Below are 18,143 nucleotides of genomic sequence, written 5' to 3'. Positions count from 1 at the left end.
AAAATGGAGAATCAGTACTTGCTACAGCCACTGTTGAACAATTGTTATAATTAAATCTCTATACAGAATACTGTTCTTTTCATTAAGAAAAATCAAAAACAAACCAGAAGTCAGTCACTTTGTGCTATAGTACCGCAATGCAGGATTAATATAACATCTTTACAAAGTTTCAAGGGAGAATTACACATAAATGAAAAATGTCTAGAACATTCAGTATTCTGTATTACCACTCTGGATTGAATTTTAGTTGGGTGCCTCCAAATGAAATATTATAATTCAATTCACTACATTTTAAATGAAGGTTTTTTCTGCCAGACCATATATCTAATACATGATACTTTAAGCTCCTAACAAGTTTGAATCAAAAGGCATTGATTAAGGCAGCAGAAAAGATTATATCATCCTATGACTTGATTTAGACAAATCATACCCAATTTAGTAAGGACCAGCAGAGGAGATAGCAGTTTGAAAAAGGCAGATAGTTACAGCCAATTCATGTAGAGTACACCCTAAAATTGCTTCGTATCACCTGCAATGCAGGACCAGCAAGCCTTCTTAAAAAGTGTTTTAGTCATCATAATTATGTTGAATGTCTGAAGCTTTGTCACAAGCTTAGAAAATAGAAGTTTAGATAAAGGTCCAGGGATTGGATTTGTTTACCCAGCATAAAAACAAAGATTTAAGTCATTTACAACCCCCTTCTAAACTCCAGTGCATTGTGACTAAAATATTTTTAAATATGAAGCTGTGCAAGAAAGCATATAAACCTGTTCAGATTTACAGAAGCATTTCCAAATGGAAATTATGAGCTATCATGTCACTGGCAGGCAATCCTCTCCACCTACCTACCCACCCTGTTTTCAATAGCTTTTTGTCTCTAAGGGCAGAATTTGCTAGAGAGATGCAATTGATGATGAAGGAAGACTTGGCCAGCAACAAGGCTTTTAAGAAGTTTAAGCCTCTGACAAAATTGAAACACATGACATAGACTTAGAATAGCTTTTCTCAATCCTCTAATCTCCCTTAATATATTTATTTTTACCATTCCCATAATTCCCAGCCTGCATAACCAATTTTAAAATCTGGGCAGCAAACAATTGGGAAAGACCAAATAAAACACAAATCCTGGCTGGACAGGTCATACTTTCTCACTTTTATAAACTTTGCTGATAGTGTTTTGATTATGATTAACATTATCAGTCATTGTATAGTACGTACAAGAATATTAAATTACTAGAATTCAAAAGTTCTCTCTCCTGATCATTTTTTGCTGATCTGGCACAATTATTTTGCCATAGGAATTTCTTTCACACTAGAAATGTCTGAATATGGTTTTTTTAAACTTCAAAATACATTATTATAAGGTAGCCTAAATGTAAAATTTATATCAATTGTTCAGGCTGTTTCTACAGTATTTCATTAGTAACAAGTTTTCTCTGCACCAGCTCCACTGAAATGAATGGGAGTTGAGAACAAACTTTTCAAGTAAAATTTTTAAAATTATAATATGTACTAGCAAAAAAAGGTGAGGATAAAATGCTCAATCAGCTTAGCAAAGGAAAAAAACATGTAACCTTGAAGCATTTCCCCCACAATTTTCATTATCATAATTAAGTAATTTAAATTGATTTCAGACTTAAATAATAATAAATAGGCAAAAGAAAAGAAAGAATTATTTGGGGGGATTTAAATCATGTTATGAAAATTAATTTTAAAAAATACAGGAATAATGTTCACACCCATAAACCCAAACCTCCATAATCTTAAACACAACAGTGAACTGTGAAGCTTGTGTTTACCGATTATTTAGTATTCTTAAGGGCTTTCACCTTGGCCATTTCCATTTTAGCACCAAAATTAACCCGGAAGAGGTACTGGTACAGTTCTGATGCTATAAATGAATTGTTTACATATAATACTTTTATATTATAATTATACACACATACTGTACATTCACACATCCACACAACAGGAGGAATATCCAAATGTATACATGGTGTGTTTTAGATTGTTTGTCAAGACTCAAAGCAATGGAAATAAAGCAGAAGGGAATATTTTACATAGGCAACTTTAATGCTGTAGTGCACTTATAAAAAAAAGTCCAACTTCCCTCCCAGCTCAGCAGCTTGTCTGAACTGTTTTGTTTTAATATCACGATCCAGAAGATGCAGAAGTTATTGCCCTAAGTATTCTATACATGACCATTGGTGTCCTCAAAAACAAAACAAAAACACTTGAATTTGCTACTTAATTTACAAACTCGATTGCTCTTCTCATTACAGCTTTAATTCATTGGCAATTTTGGAAGCAATGTTTTTAAAAGCTATGGATGTTCCCGATATCCGTTTAAAGCGAACTCCGTTCAGAGACAGTCTGGGAAGCTTACACACTTCCATCTCCCATTGCACGAGGTTTTCTGCATGGCCATCCCCATGGACACAGAAAAGCAAGAAACGTTCCCTCTGTTCATAGTCACAATTATTGGCATCCAGGACCTTGCGAATTTCCCTCATCATATCATTAGGATCCATTGAACTGGTAGTTTTCATGCTCCAAGTAAATCGTAGTGAACGGGGTTTGGCTTCCTTGCTGTCATCCTTCTGATCAACGGCTACGTTACGACTGAAATGAAATCAAGTTTCAGTATTCACGGATGAACCTGGAAATTGCTGTTAGTAAAAGCTAGTCTTTTGCGGCATGCATTAGTAAAAACATTCTTCTATCAGTATTAAAAAGCTTAGGGTAGTATTTAGCAACACATGAATTAGACAGAGCCCTATAAAGCTAAAGCTAGAAAAGGCCACAGTTAGTTCCTCCCAAAAGCAGATGTTATGGGGGTGGGGAGGTGCAAATGGAAGTGTGAATAAGCATGACTACTATATTACTTTGCTGCAACTTCTCTGCTCCAAATCTTTTTCCCTTATTGGTCATATTTCCTATCGTCACAGAATTCCAAACAAATAGGCTTGCCTATGCTGAATTTTATAGAGTATACTGAAGGAAACATACAACATTGGGAATTGAAGTTTTTAAGGAACAACTACACTACTCTTTAGGTAGAGCACAATAAATTGGTACTGCACTTTGAATCTATTACAAAAGACTCCTTAAAAGTTTATAACTAGAAGATTACTTCAGACTTAAAAAATTTCTATTTAAAAAAATAAACAGATTATAATATTTCATGTTTTACATTAGTAATACAGGTCCATCATATTATTTTATAAATTATCACTCATAATTTGTATGGGTCAAAATTGCCATTTATGCTCCAGAAAAACAGCAAAATTAACATACACATTCCAAAACTGTTATACTGTATAGGTTGATTAGAATTAAAATTATAAACTACGATCTGGTTCAATTTATACCAGCACCTGTTAAGATTTTTGTTTATTGGACTACAGTCTTCTGGATAAAAATACATTTGGTTCTATATGACATTCCTTTTCCAACCCAATTCCCTTACTCTTTGGAGATAAGCTAAGAGAAAATGAGGTCACAGGAATTTTTAGAATTTCATACTCTTCTACTTCTTGATCCTGTGAAAAATTGTCATGCCCTTCTGAAAAGCATTAATCACCTAAATTCTAAAAAACAAAGTTATCTAATACTGTTAGGTTTTGTGCATGGAATCAGAATTGACTGTGGCATTCAAGAAAACAACTACATTTCATTTAATTTCATTCCCAGCATCTGGTATTTTCTAACAGGATCCTAGAGGTGGTGGTGGTTGGGTTTTTTTTTAAGGCCAATAAAATCTATGAATTTGTGTAAAAAATATTAGCTCAGCATTTAAAGCTCTTGTTTCAGATATTTCTGTGATTAAGTCGTAGTCACATGAAACTGCTTCTATGGCAGGATGTTTTCCCATCCTTGGATCTGAACTGGCAGTTTCAGCATGCAGCTCCTTCTTTATTTGGCAAAGAAAGTAGCTTCTTTTTGGGACAATCTGAAGCTAAACAGAGAGCACTCTTTAGCAGCAAACTACCTGCTGGATCTCTCTGAGCTGATTTATTACATTGCAGCTAAGATCATGGATTCTTTTTAAGGATGAGGAAGTAGGTCTAGACCTGCATGAGAAATCAGAATCATGTACTTTGAATGACTTAATCACAGTTTCGAAGATAGGAGGCATTTTGGGTTTCAGATACTTAAGTCACCGCCACCAACACCACCAACACCCTTACATATTTTGAAGGAGGGGAGAACGAGACATACTAATCTAAGTTAAAAAATTAAGCAAAAAACATGTTTTCCCTCACCTTGAGCCCTCATATCTCCCATTCCTCTCATATTCAGTCGGGAGCCTCAATGAAAACAATGCCGAAGCACAAAGAAAGCAGGAAAGAGAAGACAAATCTTACACTAGCACAAATAATGATGGCAGAACACTGCACACTGAAATCTCATTCAATTTAATTGCAATTCACTGCTTGGGTTTAAACACTGAAATAATCAGGACATTCAGGATATAAAGCATGCATTTGTATTGGGAAGCCTCGGGTATTTGCTGTTTGAGATATTCTAGAGATATTAGAAACAAGTTGGTTGTGAAAGATTCAATTACTTGTAGATGATGCTAGATAGGAAGGAAAAAAATTAAAGCAATAAAAATTCATTTCAGTTTAAGATAAGCTAATAGAAACACCTTATATTTGTGCTTTATGCTTCCCAGGATTTTAGCAACATTTCTTTGATAAAGAAAAGTTTACAGCCAATTTTATAATTGCTATACACAGTATCCATATTTTCAGCTAAATTTTTTATTATTCTGTAATTTTGTCAGAGTGCGCACAGTGTGACTACTATTTTGAGACAATCCAGGAGCAAAATTCAGTACACAGAGGTTTTGGCTTTCAAATAGTGGTTTGGAATGTACTTAGCATACTTTCCCCTTATCTGTTAACAATAAATCTTTAAAGAAAATAGAAATAATACAAGGTAGATACATCTTAATTCTTTCAGAAAGATATGAAAATAAAATTTGCATAAACTGGATGTGAAACAAGAATCTCAATTAACCTTCTATATTTTCTAATTAATATATGGTTTTAAAAAGACATATTTAAACTAATCTTTAAAATGAATTTCTACAACAAAATTACTGTCAATGGATAGATAAATAGCTAACAGAGTAATAAGGAAGAAATCCTTTCTTGCCACTGTAAGTTCAGAGCGATCTCTCAGGGTTCTATATCATTTTTATCCATCAATGTCATTTTTAGAAGTCTGAGATACTGGACTGAAAATACAGGTGAAACTCAAAAAATTAGAATATCAGGAAATATCAGCAGGTGTTATTGCTTAATTAGCTAATTAGAGAAGGACATTTTGAGCCTAGAATATTGCACCTTTTCACAATATTCTAATTTTCTGAGATTGTGGATTTGAGGTTTTCATGAGCTGTAAGCCATAATCATCACAATTATGACAAATCGCAGCTTGAACTATCTTGCTTTGCATGTAATGAGTCTATCTCATATATTAGTTTCACCTTTTAAGTTGCATTACTGAAATAAATGAACTTTTCCACGATATTCTAATTTTTCGAGTTTCACCTGTATGCTGGCAAAGTCTTTATACCAATCTTATCTAAATCCCTAATTGTGGAATTGTCACAGCTTTGTATGGAATTTTAGTCACACTGTTATGGAAAGTTTCATCTCAAAAGTCAGTATAAAATATAACAATAAAATATATTGATTGGCTCAACATATTCAGGTGAAATTCTACATTACATTCTGGACGGGAAACAAGGCTGCAAGGCAGCATCTAAATATATTCTAAAGAGGCTGGTGACTGCTGTATGAAAATAAAACTGATTGATATGAAAGTCTGAATTATTTCACAAATCTGTGAAAACTAAACATTTCTTTTTGCAGTTCAGTGCACTGTGTATTAAACCTAAAATATTAATAACTATGTAATCTAGAGCTCCATACAAATGTGAAGTCCAATTCTGCAGAGCTATACAATTTGAAAGTAGCATTCTATAGAACAATTAAAAGGCGACTTCATATTTTAATATTAGAAGTACTGGTCTATAACATAACAATAGTAATTTAACTTCTTCCATTAATTTGCATTGTGTCTTAGAAAAGTAAAATATACTGGAAGATAGCAAAAGAGAAATAAGAAATATGATCTTTGGCTTTAATTTATTGTTTTGTCACTGTATTATGCATTAGCACTTGTACTGGTAAATTCTGTTAAGTTTGTTAAATAGTGATGCAAGATATATGCTAAACATTATTTAAGCAGTTAACTCATATGGTGAGAACAACCTATTATGAATTTATAATTGGAAAAAACTGGCATATGGCGGCCACAAAACCAGATGGCTTTTATGCTGTCAATTAAGCTGTAATTGACAACAATACAAGCAAATTACTAAAAATAAAGTTATAAATAATCAATACAGAATCAAAAGTGCTTTTTAGACTGTCTTCTCTTGGTGATTTCAGTGCCTAAATGATTTCTACTGCTGTTCTGTTACTTCTTTTAAAAATATGTTTTAATAGATTTTTATATTTTTATTACTTCATGAGGGAGGGGGAATATTGGAAAAGAATGCTAGAAAGTTATAAATAAACAAAGCTAAAATATTCACTGGTTTTATACTCTATTAACCAAGTAAAATTGTATTAGTTTTAAGTTAAAACAAATATGCTTTTATTTGCTACTACCAGAACAGCTGCATAATAGTCAGCCAAGGCTGTTATGATCACTGGGGAAATATATGGAAGACTAAATAAATTTTAATTGTATTTGAAATGGTTCTGCCCCGGGGTGGGTGGGTGGGGGCAGGTCATAAGTTATTTTACAGGAAGAAGTAACAGTTTTATGTGCAGGAATGTAAAATGAAAATTTGGAAATGAAACTTTGGACCTGGGCTGCGGGTGGACAGTCGATGGCAGCAATCTGAACTCGCACCTTAAATTTTAATCAACTGCGCAACTATTTTAGTTTCTTTCTTTTCTTTCATCTTTTTCTTCTCTCTTTGTATGGGATATGCATGAGATACGTATGAGATGAATGAATGTCCCACTTTTTATTATTATATTGTTGTAAATTTTTGTGTTTTTAACTCTTACGTGGGGATTGTCTGGGGGAGTGCATGGGTATGTATGATTCAGAGGACCTGCCGGGAGATGCGGGGGCCATGGGGGTGGTTGAGGGGACCAGAGACACGGGAGAGGGTCGGGATATTACGGTCGTAACAGGGAGGGGCAGATACGGCGGGGACTTTAGGGCAGGCCATTACCGGGGAAGGAGGGTTCGCTACATTACAGAGATCCCTCCTTCCGGCCCTATGAGTCCCACTCCGAGACCAGATGGCGCAAGTAATCAGGACCCTGGACTCAGGCTGCTGTCGCTAAATGCCAGGTCTGTGGTACATAAAGCTCCTCTCGTCCGGGACTTAATTTTAGACGAGAGGGCAGACCTGGCATGTATTACTGAAACCTGGCTGGGCCCAGAGGGAGGAGTCCCCCTTGTAGAACTGTGCCCAGAAGGATTTCAGGTGCTGCACCAGCCGAGAGCCCAGGGAAGGGGTGGGGGTGTGGCCGTTGTTATCCGGGAGTCGTTAGTTCCTCGTAGGGTCCCTGCTCCGGAGCTTGTCGGGTGTGAGTCTCTGCTGATAAAGTTGGACCTCAAGGGTCAAGTGGGTTTGCTGTTAACGTACCTGCCTCCCAACAGCGTTGCAGCAGCCCTCCCCTCGCTCCTCGAGTCGGTAGCCGAGCTGGCAATTGAGTTCCCTAGGTTGATGGTCCTGGGGGACTTTAATTTGCCGTCGCTCGGTGAAAACTCTGATGGGGCGCAGGAGTTCATGGCTTCCATGACAGCCATGGGCTTGACCCAAGTAATTCGGGGCCCAACCCATTCGGCGGGTCACATGCTCGACCTCGTATTCCTCTCGGAGCAGTGGATTTGTGACCTTGGTCTGAGGGGTAACGACATCATACCCCTGTCGTGGTCAGACCACTGCCTACTGAGGCTCGACTTCCGGAGACCAAACCCCCACTGTAGGGAGGAGGAACCGACCAGGTGGTTCCGCCCCAGGCGACTTATGGATCCGTTAAGGTTCCAGACGGAGCTTGGGGTCATTCCTGATACTTTCGCCCACAGTCCGGTAGAGACTCTGGTTGCTGCTTGGCACTCGGCAGCATCGGAGGCCCTCGACCGGATTGCGCCACTACGGCCCCTCCGAGGCGGCGGATCCCGGAGACCTCCTTGGTTCACCGAGGAACTCCGGGAGATGAAGCGCCGGAGGAGATGCCTAGAGCACCGATGGAGGTCCGATAAGTCCGAATCGAACCGAGCAATGGTAACCACCTGCACCAAGGAATACACCAGGGCACTTAGGGCAGTGAAAAGATCTCACATAGCCACCTTGGTTGCGTCCGCTGAGTCCCGCCCAGCCGCCCTGTTTAAGATAACCCGCTCCCTATTAAATAAAAGGGAAGCGGGGGAACCCTTGCAGGGCAGAGCTGAGGATTATGCCCAATTCTTAGCGGACAAAATTGCTCGGTTTCGGTCGGACTTGGACTCCATCCCCGCAGTTCCAGCCGAGGCACAAGAGGATCAAGTAGAACATCTCTGGGTTGAGTTTCAGGATGTTACCCCCGGGGATGTGGACAAGGCCATGAGGGCTGTAAGTGCCTCCACCTGCGTACTGGACCCGTGTCCCTCATGGCTGGTTACTAACAGCAGTGAGGTGACACGAGGCTGGATCCAGGCGGTTGTGACCGCCTCTCTTCGGGAGGGGAACTTCCCCGCCGCACTGAAAGCGGCGGTGGTGAGACCCCTCCTAAAGAAGCCATCTCTGGATCCAACTGTTCTTAATAACTATCGCCCAGTCTCCAACCTTCCCTTCTTTGGGAAGGTTGTTGAGAAGGTGGTGGCCTTCCAGCTCCAACGGTCCTTGGAGGAAGCAAACTATCTCGACCCCTTCCAGTCAGGCTTCAGACCCGGTTACAGCACAGAAACCGCTTTGGTCGCATTGACCGATGATCTCTGGAGAGCCAGAGATGGAGGACATTCCTCCATCCTGGTCCTCCTTGACCTCTCAGCGGCTTTCGATACCATCGACCATGGTATCCTTCTGCGACGACTGCGGGAGGTGGGAGTGGGAGGCACCGTGTTGCGGTGGTTCTCCTCCTACCTCTCGGACAGGTCGCAGTCGGTGTTAGTGGGGGGGGCAGAGATCGTCCCCTAGGCCCCTAACATATGGGGTGCCTCAGGGCTCGGTCTTATCCCCCCTACTATTCAACATCTACATGAAACCGCTGTGAGAGATCATCCGTAGGCACGGGATCAGATACCATCAATATGCGGACGATACCCAGTTGTATCTGTCCGCCCCGTGCCAACTCAATGAAGCGGCAGACGTGATGAACCGAGGCCTTGAGGCCGTTATGGACTGGATGAGGGTTAACAAGCTTGTGCTCAACCCAGAAAAGACCGAGTGGCTGTTGTGTTTCCCTCCCAAAGATTCGACCAATATTCCATCACTCAGGCTGGGGGGTCAAATTTTATACCCCTCAGAGAGGGTCTGCAACTTGGGAGTCCTCCTGGATCCACAGCTATCGTTTGACCACCACCTGACGGCTGTGACCAGGGGGGCATTCGCCCAGGTTCGCCTGGTGCGCCAGTTGCGACCCTACCTGAATCGGGAGGTGCTCACAACAGTCACTCGGGCCCTTGTGACCTCTAGGCTGGAATACTGCAATGTGCTCTACATGGGGCTGCCCTTGAAGAGCATCCGGCGACTTCAGCTAGTACAGAACGCGGCCGCGCGAGTGATTGTGGGTGCACCTCGGTTCATCCACATAACACCTATCCTCCGCGAGCTGCGCTGGCTACCTGTTGATCTCCGGATGCGCTTCAAGGTGCTATTAGTCACCCATAAAGCCCTGCATGGTAGTGGATCTGGATACTTGAGAGACCGCCTTCTGCCAATTACCTCCCTGCGACCAATTAGATCTCACAGATTGGGCCTCCTCCGTATTCCATCGGCCAGCCAGTGCCGGCTGGCAACCACAAGGAGGAGGGCCTTCTCAGTAGTAGCCCCGACCCTTTGGAACGAACTCCCCGTGGAGATTCGTACCCTCACCACCGTCCAGGCCTTCCGCACAGCCCTTAAGAACTGGCTAGCCCGTCAGGCCTGGGGACAAGGATAGCCGCCCCTCCCGAATGATGAATGTATGTTGCTTATTACTTTTATTATATGTGTCTACGTCATTGTTTGTATTCCCCCTCCCTGATTTTATGTGAGCCGCCCTGAGTCCCCTCAGGGAAAAGGGCGGCCTACAAATGTTAATAAACATCTCAAACATCTCAAAATTACATTTGTATATTTTTCTCTCAAAAACTGAAATGAAATGACTCAAAAAAGATTATATACTTTCATTCAAGATTATTCCAAAAATCCAGTGGCCTAATTAACCAAGATGCTCTCATAGAAAAATAAAAGCAGGCAATGACTACAGAAAACATGCTTTCACTTAAATTTGACTTTGAATGTAACTGAAAATAGTGGGGAATACTATTCTAAGAACTTGTGCATTTCATTTGTTGTGTGAAATATGCAACATACCTATGCCCCGAGATGCCCCCTGACAACTTTAATTATGTAACCTCTACAAGGTTATTTGGGCCTGTAAGAACAATGGCTGAATTCAATCTGTAGCTGACAACTATATATGCAAAATACTGTATTTTTCGGAGTTTAAGATGCACCTCCCCCTAAAAGAGGGTGAAAATTTAGGTGGGCATTATACACTGAATGTAGCCCCCCCCCACCCTTTGGCCTTTGCCTCCCAGCAATTTGCCTCCTTGCAGCAAACAGCCTGTTTCAGCACAACCATCAGCTGTTTCAGGCTGCAGGGATTTCCATTGCATATTGCCGCCTCCATGTGCCCCATTTTCGGCCTCCACATCCCATTTTTGGCCTCTGTGTGCCCTGTTTTCGGCTTCTGCGTGCCCCATTTTCCGTCCATTCCGATCCCCACCAGCTGGAATGGGTGGAAAATAGGGCATGTGGAGGCGGCAATAGGCTATGGCAATCCCTGAAGCCTGAAACAGCTGATAGTTGGGAGGCCAGACAATCAGCTGCCTGTGCTAATCAGGCTGTACTGAAACTGAAATGGGCTGTTTGCTGCAAGGAGGCAAATTGCTGGGAGGCAGATTTTTTTTTTCTTCCCCAAAAGCTGGGTGCGTCATATACTTTGGAGCTTCTTACACTCCGAAAAATATGGTAGCTCTAACAGTCTTAATTGTTGTATGTATCAAACACTGAATGAGTATTTGCCAACAGAATGAATTCTTCCTTCTTCCTACTCAGAAGAACTATCTAGCAGTCAGGAGAGGGGAAATAAAGCAAAGGCAACTCCTATTGCATAAGAAAAGTCTGCTTATAATGTATATGGAGTGGGTGCAGTCCATATGAAAGTGGAGAAGCTTTCAGTGAGAAGAACATAAAGCAAAGCGTATGAAGAGAGGCTGAAGAGAATGAAGGCAGTAACAAAAAATACAAGTACGCACTAACTGTCACTAATCACTAATTAGTGATGACTAATTTTGAAAATGGCAGAGACAGTGAACCAACCAGCTGTAATTACACATATATGTAAGCTACATTCCACTTTTTCTGAAACCAAAGAGTATGAAAAATCCTTCTCAAACTTGCAGAATATTCAGGCAAGATCCAACAAGCTCTTCCTGGCTGCAAGCTGACAAGGGAGAAAAGTAGGAAGCAACAGCTTCTTTATTTCTCCTTTTCTGATTAACATATTCATCAATACCAAGCAAGCAGCAGGAATATCTCCAACACACACAACACACACACACACACACACAAATCTTGAAGATGTTTAACACTGTAATTATCAATATTAGCAGTTTATTTACAAATCATAAATAAGTTCTGAATGTATTATTAGTGGAAATTGACACGGTAATGAAACTAAAATGTGAATAATAAAGCAAGTTCTGAGTTACTTACCTGTTTCTTGTACATAACTTGTTTAAATCAGTATCACCAAACATCAATCTCCAATCACAAGCATGCTAAGTGTATTAGTATAAAGAATAAAATTATTTTTGGAACTATTGAAGTAAGTAAAGCGCACGAGGCATGCTTTGCATCTCATTATTCAGGAGTCCACAGGGATTATCATTAGTTAATACGAAGTTTTTTATTTTATTTTCTTGGGTTCATGAAAAGTATTTAGTTCTCAGCAGAAGGTTTAGTGTTGTTTCATTTAAAAAAAAGAAAAATCAAGGCTAGAAAGCCAAATTCGGTGTTAATCGCAAGAGCTGGTTCTTAAAATATAAATAAAATCCTACCTTTTGATAAACCTGAATGACATGTTTCTAAAAGAAATTAAAGCCAAAATAATAATTAACAAATGGGTTATTATGAAATAAACTGAAAATCTATTCATTGTGTGAGACACAGAATAAGTCTAGCTGTATGAAATATGGAAACACTTGAAATTAATTAATTAAATTAAAAATAGTTATTGAAATGGATGGCCTTTCAATATGAGGAATTCAACATTTTTCTTTTCTGTGTGCTTCTAGTACTTATCAATAGTTGATCTAGAACAGGGATGTCAAACTCACTTCGGCAACACCTGATGTATCGGAACTTTCCCCCCCCCCTTCACAAACTGGGCGTGGGTGTGGCCAACACGTGACGCATCTGGCCCATGGACAGGGAGTTTGACAGCCCTGATCTAGAACCTCTTCTGAGTAGCAGAGAATCCTTTCATGTCACTTCTGCTTTCTACATGTTATCATTAACCAAAAATAGTTAAATTAGGCAGTGTATTACTGTATATTATTGTAATATATTACTGTAGACAGTATGCACATGTTCTAGAAGACAATATAAAAACAAAGGATATTAGCCCTCAGAAGAGGCAAGTGGAAGATGACTTGCTTCACCAACCCACAAATGCTGATTCTCTCTACAATATTATAGGCCTTCAAGAAGACAAAGGTCATCAAAAACTGGATAGAAAAAACTGACAGGTAAGTTTTGCCAGGTTTTTTCTGAATTTCCTCTACATTCCCTGAACTTGAGAGAAATAATCAGGTGATTTAAATAGGAGCGATTTGATCATTTCTGCCTGCTTCTCTCTATATCTACATCTAAAGCAGTATATTTTAAAGCACTGGGGACTTGGAAAAAAAAAGAAGAATTATTTTTCCAATTTATTTCTTCATATGACCTAAATCTATTACTTTTATATTTTTCCAAGGACAGAATCACAAATATTTCGAATAAGATAAAACACCCATATTTTGTTTAATGCTTTAAATGCCTAAAAAACATTGTTGTAGGGTAAAAATAGATAAAGGATGATGGTTTGGGAAATATGTACAGATCATTCCAAGCATAAAAATACTACATTTTGGAGTAAGAGTTAAATATTTGGTCAGTTGTATACATAACTCTGATCACTTGCAGAAATAGTGCACATATTACATCTTCAGTAACTATATATAAAAATACTACTTTCTGAATATACATATTTTAGAAATCCGTTCTGAACATGGCAACATATATGTACATTATAAACAAGGTTCTACAAATATGGTTAATTAGTCAAAAGGACTTTGCTTAAAAATCCTTTTAAAAAGTATGCCAATAAATTCTAGAACTATTTATATATGATTCAAGAGTGTAGATGTGGATTGAAATACTGAGCAGATAGCAGATAGGTACCCTGCACATTTCAGGATGTTTACAAGCATTCTTCAAAAAATTCAGATATAATGGGAACTCATGTTGTAAGTATTTGAATATTTTGAACTAGGGACAATATTTGCCTACTCAGGACCAAAACATTTAATTCCCAAATTCCCAAAATTTTGAATTTTGGATTAAAATTCCAGTTTTGGATTAAAATGATGTTTAAAAAGTAAAATCTCTGGTATTCAGTGAAAGAAATTAACTACATGGCCCAAAAAATCCTCCGCAGAGCTCTTAACTTTTGTTAACAGAACTCCAAACATTCTCCTTTAGCCATATTCCATGTCCAAGTTCCCTCTACCAAATGAATAGGATTCTTCCCTTTTTCAACAATCATAAGATTTCTATTGGATATCCAATGCATCAATTCAGGCAAAGATTAGTATTGGACGTGTGGTTTCAATCCTAACAGGCATCATTAAAATGATCTAAGCAATGGTGGAACACTAAACCTATTATAGAAAACGGTGAGGAGCATTCAGAAATCTTTCAGTGAAAAAAAAACCATAAGAACTTCAGTTAATATATATGAAGTACCGCAGACGTCCAAATTTACATGGAAGTATTGAAGATAGAACTTGGTATCTTCTGCTTGCAAAACATCTTCTATAACAGGTGTGTCAAACTCATTTTGTCATGGTGGCATCATGTGACGTATCGCGACTTTCCCCCCAGTTTGCTAAACCGGGCGTGGGCATGGCCAATGCGTGACACATTTGGCCCGTGGGCTAGGAGTTTGACAGCCCTGTTCTACAACTAAGGAATTGACTTTACCCATTTGCTTAATTAATTACAATTGGGATCTCTGAAACATGGGAGTTTTGGAAGTGCAGCTCCTAGTAATCAATAATTCCAAACAAAGATAAATGCCCACAGAAACAATCCTCTTTTTCACATTTCTTGTAAAATCTGCAACTCTTAACTTTAAATATTTGAAAGTAGACAAAAAGGTGTAAAAGGTGTTATGTTTGGGACTGCTACATTCTCAGATTTTCATTTTGAGGCTATGTAGCATCTATACTGTCCAATCCATCTGCTTGTATCTCTACAAGTCTATAGCACTGAACATTAACATGGTATCTATAGTTAATTCTTTGTGTCCTGTATGTTGTGCATTTTGAGAAAAGTTCTTAAAAAGAATGCTTCTCATTTTCTTGTGATATGCTACAGAGCTGAATCACAATAAAACCACTAAATAGATAAACAGCAAAGAGGCAATGTTTCAGAAACATTAACTGAAAAAAGATTCTGTTGGTAAGATTTCAACTTGGCACATGTATTTCCCTTGCCTGTCTGCCCCCCAATCTTCCCAGGAGATTCCCTTCAGCCAACACCAAATCACCACGGTATGTCTCCCTGCCTTGCCATCCACCAATCTTGGCACTTTCTCCTCCTACCTCTCTTTAGCGAACAGTATTCTCCTTATCTGAAACTATACAGTTCCATCCTGAAAACAAGAACCAAAGTATCGGAAACATTTATGTTTCATTCAGTTCCATCAAAGCTAATCCTGGATCCAACTGATCCAGACACATGGAACATTTTCTACACTCCTATTCATTAAAATAATAAAATAAATAATAAAATAAAAAATGCATTACAGCAGATGTTCTACATCATAATTCATATTGTTTAAAAGGTCACAACTACAGTTCTGTTTTCAGGATGAAAATCTACTGTGTTATCCATTTTAGGATAACATTTGTCTGAGAGAAAATGCAGGCAGCTCCTTACAAAGTAATGCTTCTGAACTTGATCTATAATTTCCATACTTTCAATATTAAAACTTTTTAAAATGGTTATAGAAAAAAAATCAATGACAGATGAAAATGTCACATGTATATAAATGTAACTGTTCAGTACTGAAAATTCCTTTAGTAATTATAACTTAGTTTGTGATTCTTTAAAAAATACATACCTTCTAGTCAGCTTTGAAGTCAATTTACTGAACAAATTAGTGGAGCCCCTACTTCGTGTCTGTGAAAGTGGTGTTGCCTCATGGGATAAACTAGGTGACGCAGGAGGTCCATTATAGGTGGCAGTGCGCCTTTCTCTAAGCTGACCATGGAAAGTACTACGACTGGCAGTTCCTCTTGGGAATCGGATACGATCGGGTGTTGTTGCACTGCTGATACTGTGAGTTGAAGCAACTGGTGTTCTCTGGTCAGGAATGGTACTAGAATAAAGCCAAAGGGACCTTAAACATTTCAACTGTATAACTTCAATCGTTTACAAAGCTGTGTGTACAAACAGCATATTATACTACTATAGCATATAGACAAATATTTGTAGATCATAATATAGTAGATGATTATTTTTCTATATTGTTATATACTTTACATTTTACAACACAAACATATTGCAAAATGGTAATAAAAAACTTGCGTATAGATGAAAAAAGGTTTTGTATAGATTAAAAAACAGGCTAAGAATGCAAAGAAAAGTATTAAATTATTTTCGAAGTATTTTTGAAGAAGAAAAATACATTGAAGACATTTTAATTCCAATATTTTCCAAAAGCTGGCTATAATGGAAGACTAAAAGGATTTTTGTCAGTACTAAAGGAGTAAGGGATATTTAAAATATTGATCAAGAAAAGATGATTCCAGAAGGCAATTGTAAAATGGTTGAGGGGGAGGGTTGTTAGATAATGGATGCCAATTAGTTTGATATTAAAGAAATGTTTAGTATATTCATCTGAAGTTATCCCTGTTATTCTTTACTGGAGGAAAAATTGTTTTTACATGCAGAAAAAGGTTAATGTTGCCAAGGACTTGTGATATTACAGTCAAACATAGGGATATGTATTGGGGCAAGCTGTATTATAAATGAGCATCTTAGTCAGCTTATGAGAGAGCTGAATTCAATCACAGCCAAAAGGAATACAATTAACTAGTGATAAACATGCAAGATATTAAGTTGCAAAAAAGCAAGTAAGGAAACAAACAACAGCCCCCTCCATATACATATATAACAGGCATAAGATAGTGGAGAAAACAACTTACCTAAGATTCCTACTATATTTTCATTATAAAAAACTTTCAAGACTGTCTATAGATTTTCAGATTTTTAACTAAATGTCCTAATACTTGCTTCTCTAGTCAATTATTTGATATTTTTATTATTTTGATATTTTTGCCCATATTAATAGTAGTACATAGCTAAAAGGCAACAGATTTTTCCAGCATTACCAGCAGGAAAAAAGGTGATTTAAAAGTTTTTTAAAAAAATACTAAGTAGGTTTACTATCAATGTGCAGCAAAATAACACAATTTATTACCTTTTGCATAATCAAGAAATATTAGGAAAAAAAGTATCTATTATACCCCTTCAAAAACACATGACATTTTATGTGCCAGTGGCTGGAAGCTTTTAGGGTCTGGATGGGAATGAACAAACTCGCACTCAATCCTGAGAAGACCGAAAGGCTGTGGATGTTGCCTCCGAAGGACAGTCCAGCTAGCCCGTCCTTAAGCCTGGGAGGAGAAAACTTTGCTCCCCTCAGAGAGGGTCCGCAACTTGGGGGTCCTCCTGGATCCGCAGCTGACTTTGGAACATCACCTGTCGGCTGTGACCAGGGGGGCCTTTGCCCAGGTTCGCCTGGTGCACCAGTTGCGACCCTATTTGATTTGATTTGATTTGATTTGACTTTATTTGTATGCCGCCCTTTTCCCTGAGGGGACTCAGGGCGGCTCACAATTCAAGGGAGGGGAAAAACAGACAAGTTACAAACATGAAAACCATACACCGTTAAAAAAACACAACAGTCATACCATTCGAGTGGGGTTGCAAGTCTTTAGCCCCAGGCCTGTCAGTACAGCCAGCTTTTAAGGGCTATGCGGAAGGCCTGGGAGGTACTTCAAACAGTCATTCATGCCCTCATCACCTCAAGACTGGATTACTGTAATGCGCTCTACTTGGGGCTGCCCCAGAAAAGTGTTCGGAGACTACAATTAGTCCAGAATGCAGCCACGCGAGCGATACTGGGTGTACCAAGGTACACCCACACCTATCCTCCGCGAGCTGCACTGGCTTCCCATTGGTCTTCGAGCACGATTCAAGGTGCTGGTTATCACCTTTAAAGCCCTACATGGCCTAGGACCCGGATATCTACGAGACTGTCTTCTGCCGCGTACCTCCCTAAGACCGATAAGATCGCACAGGATGGGCCTTCTCCAGGTGCCATCAGCTGGACAATGCTGGCTGGTGACGCCTCAGAGTACGGCCTTCTCTGTTGCCGCTCCAGCCCTATGGAATGAGCTACCCCCAGAGATCCGGACCCTACCCACTCTCATGGCCTTCCGTAAAGCTATCAAAACCTGGCTTTTCCGGCAGGCCTGGGGCTGTTGACCTCTTGATTGAGGTCAAGCCCCGCTTA

At 39.1% G+C, this 18,143-nt stretch overlaps 1 protein-coding gene across 2 annotated transcripts in view; it reads right to left on the bottom strand.

The window, feature by feature from the left end:
• The window catches only part of MARK3 (microtubule affinity regulating kinase 3), a 76,292-nt gene continuing 58,149 nt past the window's right edge, over positions 1 to 18,143 (bottom strand). Inside the window, exons 15-18 of one of the 2 annotated variants that reach the window (XM_032234799.1) lie at positions 15,684 to 15,941; positions 12,352 to 12,378; positions 4,266 to 4,310; positions 1 to 2,622 (exon numbers count right to left, since the gene is read on the bottom strand). In XM_032234799.1, the coding sequence (XP_032090690.1) occupies positions 2,277 to 2,622; positions 4,266 to 4,310; positions 12,352 to 12,378; positions 15,684 to 15,941 (676 nt within the window). In that variant the 3' untranslated portion in view covers positions 1 to 2,276. The remainder of the gene's footprint in view (positions 2,623 to 4,265; positions 4,311 to 12,351; positions 12,379 to 15,683; positions 15,942 to 18,143) is intronic. The other variant, XM_032234808.1, reaches the window with a different exon arrangement.

Source organism: Thamnophis elegans, chromosome 1 (assembly GCF_009769535.1).
Source record: "Thamnophis elegans isolate rThaEle1 chromosome 1, rThaEle1.pri, whole genome shotgun sequence".
Classification (NCBI taxonomy): Eukaryota; Metazoa; Chordata; class Lepidosauria; order Squamata; family Colubridae; genus Thamnophis; species Thamnophis elegans.
The sequence above is the reverse complement of the archived record's forward strand: the minus strand, read 5'-3'. Positions and strand labels throughout refer to the sequence as shown.